The sequence below is a fragment of the Astatotilapia calliptera genome, chromosome 1, assembly GCF_900246225.1.
Source record: "Astatotilapia calliptera chromosome 1, fAstCal1.2, whole genome shotgun sequence".
Taxonomy (NCBI): Eukaryota; Metazoa; Chordata; class Actinopteri; order Cichliformes; family Cichlidae; genus Astatotilapia; species Astatotilapia calliptera.
The window spans coordinates 35,635,188-35,641,411 of record NC_039302.1 but is presented as its reverse complement, the minus strand read 5'-3'; the positions used below and the strand labels follow the sequence as shown (position 1 = coordinate 35,641,411).

Genomic DNA, 6,224 nt, shown 5'->3' with positions numbered 1-6,224 from the left:
GGATCCACTGCAGATCAAAATAACATTCAAACAAGCAAACAAGTGTTCGGAATAATAACTCATTAAACTGACAACAAAATCCGGAAAGAAAGAATCTGATTCAGCTGATTTACATTAACTTTATACGTGTGTGAGAGAGTGAGTGCTTAAAACACACACACACACACACACACACACACACACACACACACACACACACACACACACACACACAAAGAAAGGAAAAACGGGGCAGAGAAGTTTAAAAAGCGCAGTCTGGTCCTTTAAAGCCTCTCTGAGGCTCCGTGCGGTTTCACGTTTTCATCACTGATCCCAGTCCTGGTTCAGGTGTGGGTGCGGGTCTGGTTTCTCCTCCGGCAGGGGCGGAGACAGTTCGGTGGGGCGGTGTGATGAAGAGGAGGAGCAGCTGGTCTCGGTTCAGTCTGTCGCAACGTTTTCTTCTCTTTGTTTCTCAAGTAAAGTTCTGATGGGCCAGCCGGGACCGCGCCGAGCCGGATTAAAGTGGCATTAAAGGCGGATTAAAGGCTGGGAGCAGCGGGACCCGCAGCGGGTCAGGGGGGACTGGACTCGGCTTCAGGTCTGATCGGATCCGGACCATGGGTCGGTGGGACTGACGGACTTCTGAGGAAACTTTTTTTGTGGCGTTTCCATGGAGATGGGAGTCTTCCCTTCCAGCTGAGGAAGCTGATTAGACTCCGATAAGGTATCGATACTCTGTATTGATCGCGTATTGATCGGAGGGATGGCCGCGCTCCCGCTACTGTTGCTGCTCGTGCTTTGGACCTGCGGACACGCCAAAGGCGCGTTCCCGCTGCGACAGTCCTACAACCTGTACACCAATGGACACGCGCACGGAGCCCGCGCTGCCAGCAGGCACAGGTAAGATGACACGTGCGCGGAAAGGATGGTGATGGTGATGATGATGAGGTTGGAAATGAAGAAAGGATAAGGTGGTGACGTCAAGGTGTTATGACCTCACCACAGAGGAGTTTTATGTGTGTGTGTTTTACTCTGACAGGAAGTGCTTACAGGTTGCTAGTTTGATTCCTGGTTCAGTTCTGCAGGTCTGATATTTAAGAGTGAGCCCTCTGCTGATGTCAGGATCCGATGACATCATGCACCTCTTTTTACATTGTTTCTATAGTAACAGCTGAAATTAAAGGTGAATTTAAGCCTGTTTTTGATATTTCAGGTCAATGAGCACCTGAAGTTTAGTGTAAGCTGATAACTTAATTTTCTGTTTATGACACGTCTCTGTGAAATGTTTGGTTTAGACATCTGAGATGTTTGGACTTAAAACATTTAATTTGCACAGACGTTTAATAACAGCTTCATTCTGTCTCTTCCTGCCGTCCTTTCATTACAGTCACTGCTTCAGATGACAAACAAGCTCAAAGCAGTTTCTGGATTTCTGTCCACCTTCATCCGTTTCCTGTTTTCACAGGGAAAAAGTGTTTAACTTGAATATAAACTGACATGCATGAGGAAATCAAACTCTATAGCGTCATCATTACTAACACTGTGTATCCACAAAGGCAGAGATGTGCAAACAAACTGACATCACCCACTGGTTTACGATCGCCGTGTTGGTGTTTTGCACACAGAAGTGACCACAATTAGGGTGGAGTGGAGTTATCAGCTAAAGCTAGCAAGCTGCATACGTAAAGACAGTATGGGTGCAACTACATCGCACAGATACAGGTAATTAAGTCTACGGAGCATAAAAATATTAGAAGTTCACTCTCTTGAGGTGGAGCACAATCTTCTGTGATTGGCTGTCTTATTATTGGATTTTAAATGCTCCAAAAGTCTTTAAAAACAGTCACAAAGTTTTTTCACTGGCTCTGAGTAGCTGAGGTGAAGCACTGGCCTGCTTTCTCTCCATCCACCTGACACTCAAAGCTTCCGGGGTTATAATAATGTCAACTTTAAGCATTAACATGGTTCAAATGTGTCATCTTGTCAAAAAAAAAAACCCAAACAGTTATCACAAACAGGGAAAATGGCTTTATAGCCTACAGATGTTTTTTGTATCCTGTTTATTTCTGTTGTAAAGTCTGTTTTTTAAATCCAAGGCAATGGGTCGACTCGCTTTAGGAGCCAAGTGGTCATTAGAGGAACTGCAGTGTTTGTCACTTTGTCTTCATTTTTCAGCCCCAAAGGCTGGAAACACTTTTCTTTAAAAGCCATTAACACACATTGTTGTCATAGTGCTTCTGTGATGATCTCAGTCACTGCGCTTCATTTCCACTCTCATCTCCATTCATGGATGGATGTTTGTACCGCATGTTATCAGACATGTCAATCAAAAACACAATAATTAGAAACTGTCACACTTGTCGAAAAAGCGATAAAAGGAAGTGTTTTATTTGGCGGCATCAGGTATGGAATACCGAGGGAACAAAATAACTACTGAAGGAAGAAGTAACTGAGGACACCGTCTCTGTAAATTCCAAGGAAAGGACTGTAAACAAGGCACAAAAAGAGCACCAGAGCATCCATCCTTACACATGGCCATTAAACACAGCTGCACAGAACACATAAATATAAGCTATTAATAAACTTTTTAGGCGAAATTCTGTCTCGCCTCATTTTCATTTCGATTTCACCATATCAGGCTGAACTTGCACTGCACATTCTTCCTTTATAAATAACACTTTATGTGTGGTTTATACAGCCGGGCCTTTCGTGACCTTCCTGGCAGAGAGGTTTAACTGGCACATCCTCTCAGAGCTGCTGACTGTCACTTCACGCACATGCATGCTGACAGCTGTGCTTTAAATAGTTCAGAGTATGTGCCCTGAGTGTGTGTGAGGCTCTTCGTGGTCAGTGTGTGTGAAGATGATGTTGGGTTTAAGTGTGGCAGGACTTTAAACTGAGCTTCTTTCAGCTGCGTTCACACTGAAAGCAACACAAAGGTGATGGCTGATGGACATTCCAGACTCGGACAGGTTTTATGTCAATCAGCAGCTGATGTCAGTCAGCTGTGTCCTGCACTCTCATTGGCTGAGGCTTCAATCACCTGGAAGTTGAGAACAGTTTGTGACATGTGACATTGACTTTCAATAGTTTTTGGTCAATGTGAATCTCTTCTAGTGTGGAGAAGAGTTTTTTATACCACTGCACCTCTTCACAGGAGCTCTTGGAACCTCAAACCACATCCACAACGGCATTTGCATGAATTTTAGTGGAAATAAACCTGCAGGTGTGACACTGGGGCCCTTGTCTGGTTTTCATGTGTATCATTTTGTATAATGGTAACTTCCCCACTCATTTTAGGGTCAGTGGAGGAAGGCGTACCCACTTGTTGTGGGTTCTTGGGTTGGATCTCGATGCTCATCAGTTAAAGTTGGAGAGTGTGAGCACAACAAATGTCACATGTAACACTTTCCACATCAGAGTGTTGTTTATATACATAAATATCGATCAAAAGAGTGAGTAGAAAGATCGATTTTTAACACCGGCGCTTGATGTGAAACAATAATTGCTGAAATATTTTGTCATTGGTGGGGATAGTGTTACTAACCAAGGAAAGTGGAAGAGAGATCGAGGCAAACATTTGTGGCTGAGAAAAAAGAAATCAGATGTTTTATTGTTTTAAAGCTGTATTATTTTTAAAAGGTGCCACACTGTTAGCTTTTGTAACCAAAGCAGTCGCACAACAACAAAGAGAGACAGCTGAGATGTAGCCTGCTAACTACGTTCTTATAAAGCCTGGTGTTTAAAAGCAGCTCTCGCTACGTCACTGGACTCATTCTGCCAGATCTTTTGTCTTCAGTGGAGTGGAAATGCAGACAAACAATACTCTGAAGGAAACTTTCAGCTCCCTGAAAAAAAAAACTTCTTGAGGGAGAAAATTTTAGATGGAAAAACAACTAATGAAGCAGGAGAAGGGTGAAGAAGTCTTTCTGCTCAATCCTTTTCACTTTAGTTATGAACTGAGCAGCTGGGCATGTTTCCCGTGGATTCTTAAATAGTCATAAAGCTGAGTGAATTCATTCATCTAAAAAAAGACGCCTTCATTTTTTCCAAAATGTCTTAAATCAACATTTGAAGATGTGGGAACAGTTGAATTCTATGAGTATTTTTTTTATCAGTGAAATTAAGATCTCTAAATGATTTGTAATAGCTATAATTATCAGAAAGTGCCTTGCATTAATGACACAGATCACAATGGGAGAAGCAACAACATTTATAGTTTGTTTTTTGATATAAAACCATGTTTTTTAATATTTAAGCCAAAGTCTGGGATCCCATCAGCTTATTGTGGATGCTAAGAGCTTTGACGAAATCGTAGAAAAACAAACATATCTGTGGGATGATGTCACTTTCTCATTCCTAAATCTTACTTGCAGGAGAGCTGGTCTTAAATTTAATTCTGAGGGGTGTTAAAGAGGTCTTAAATCTAATCTGCCTCGAGCTGCAGGATTCCTGTTTTCAAATGTTTTTCGTCTTCCAGGTGAACTGTTTATTTAACTGTCAGCATGGTTTCATTGGCCGTGAGTGTTAGCAGCTCACACAAGTGTCTCCAGGACTAATGGAAAAAGGATAAATAAGTTTCCATCTGGAGCGATCCTGACTCAGATGTCACGGCTGCCTGAAAGCTCACGTGTTAGCTTCTTCCTCTTCTTCTTAAAGTCATTTTCTTCCACGGGAATCACAGGATCCGCTCAGCGAGGTGAAAGTAGTGTTGAGTATGAAGCTCCGATTTGGTGAACTTTTTACTGGGGTCAGTCCTGTAAGCTGAAACACTATAAAACTAAACACACAATACACCACATAAAAGTGCAATAAACACACAATAGAGCACAGTAAAAAGCATTCCGCCCAGCGAAACAGGCAGTTAAACCCTCAGTTTGATGTCGGCTGCTAAAAAAATACCAACGTGAAGCGCAAACTCTGAATCTCTCCTGTGGAGTTTGTAAAGCTGATAAATCAACTTTTTTCTGTCCGGCCTGTAGAGCTGAGACGCACGGGGGGCAGAAATTAAACCAACCCACTCTGAGGCAGGAATAAAAAGGTCAGAGGTGGCGTCTGTCCTGACACGAGCAGCATTCACTGACCTGCAGATGCAGAGATAACACGACATCAGCTCCAGTTTCCCCTCATTCCCCTCCCCATCCATCTTTATACCAAGTTTTACTTTTGTTTTTACTTGTGCGTGCATCTTTGCAGAGACGTGTAGATTCATACATCTCTGTTTGTTTCACTCAGCAGATTTATAGACGACGAAAAGCCAGAAAGCGAGCAGTGTCACGGAGCATTGGGAATCTAAAAAAATTTTAAAAAAGAGGGGAAACAGCTGAGACTGATCTGAGCAGCTCGGAGACAGACGTCCGGACATCCTGTCCGCAAGATTCGAGCTCAGAGATTCAAGCTAAACTCTGTACACTGAAGACTTTGTGTTTAGCGTTGTGCTTCATAAAAACCATCCTAGTGACATCAGCTCTGGCTGCCAGATTACTGTAATCCTGACTGCTGTAATCTATTATCAGTGCTGATAACTCAATCTTCATTAATCAGTACCAGAGATGTGATCAGCGAGTCAGCATGTGGAGCTCATAAATCAAGTGTGTTTCAGTTGAGGATAAAATGAGCACATGAATGGAACATCAGTGGGTTTTTGTGGTAGTAAACTAAACTGATCAGTGGCTATAAAGTGTTTCAGGTTTTCTATCAGTGCTGAGATCAGTGCTCTCATTAGAAGCTGCACAGTCACTGTTTATTTATTAAATACTTAAATGACAGATGCAGACGTTTATTCAGATTTTTACCACTGAAGGTGTGGGAGTGTAGTGATGTGGTCACGAATAAACATGAGCGGCATATGAAACCACTGCAGGGTTCTGGTTTGTGCGGTTTCTGTCAGTTTCTCGTTGTCTTTGTTGTGTTTTCTTCTTGTGTGTTCCGTGTTTCCGTCATCACGCTCAGTTGTTCTTCAGCCTTTCTCACTGTTTGTATTGCTCTGAGAATCAGTTTTCCTCATGTGTCTTTTTTTGTTTTACTTCCTGCTTTCCTTTCCTCTTCTTTGTGATTGTTTGCTGTGTCACCTGTGTTTGACAGCCTTGTATCTCCCTTAGTTGGATCATCTCCTTATCTTCTCTAGTCCTCCATCAGCTTCCTGTGCTCCGTGGCAGTCTGCTTGGTTGGATTTTTGTTACTTTCTGGGACTGTTGTTATCGGCTTTTTCCAAAAGCTTGAAGCTTTAGAAAAATCCCGTCTGC

General features: G+C 42.5%; 1 protein-coding gene across 1 annotated transcript in view; it reads left to right on the top strand.

Annotated features, from left to right (window-relative positions):
- The first annotated feature begins 272 nt into the window (after positions 1-272).
- Positions 273-6,224, top strand: part of emilin1b (elastin microfibril interfacer 1b) — a 29,702-nt gene continuing 23,750 nt past the window's right edge. The window contains exon 1 of the mRNA XM_026175920.1: positions 273-879. Coding sequence (XP_026031705.1) covers positions 743-879 — 137 coding nt within the window. The 5' untranslated portion in view covers positions 273-742. The remainder of the gene's footprint in view (positions 880-6,224) is intronic.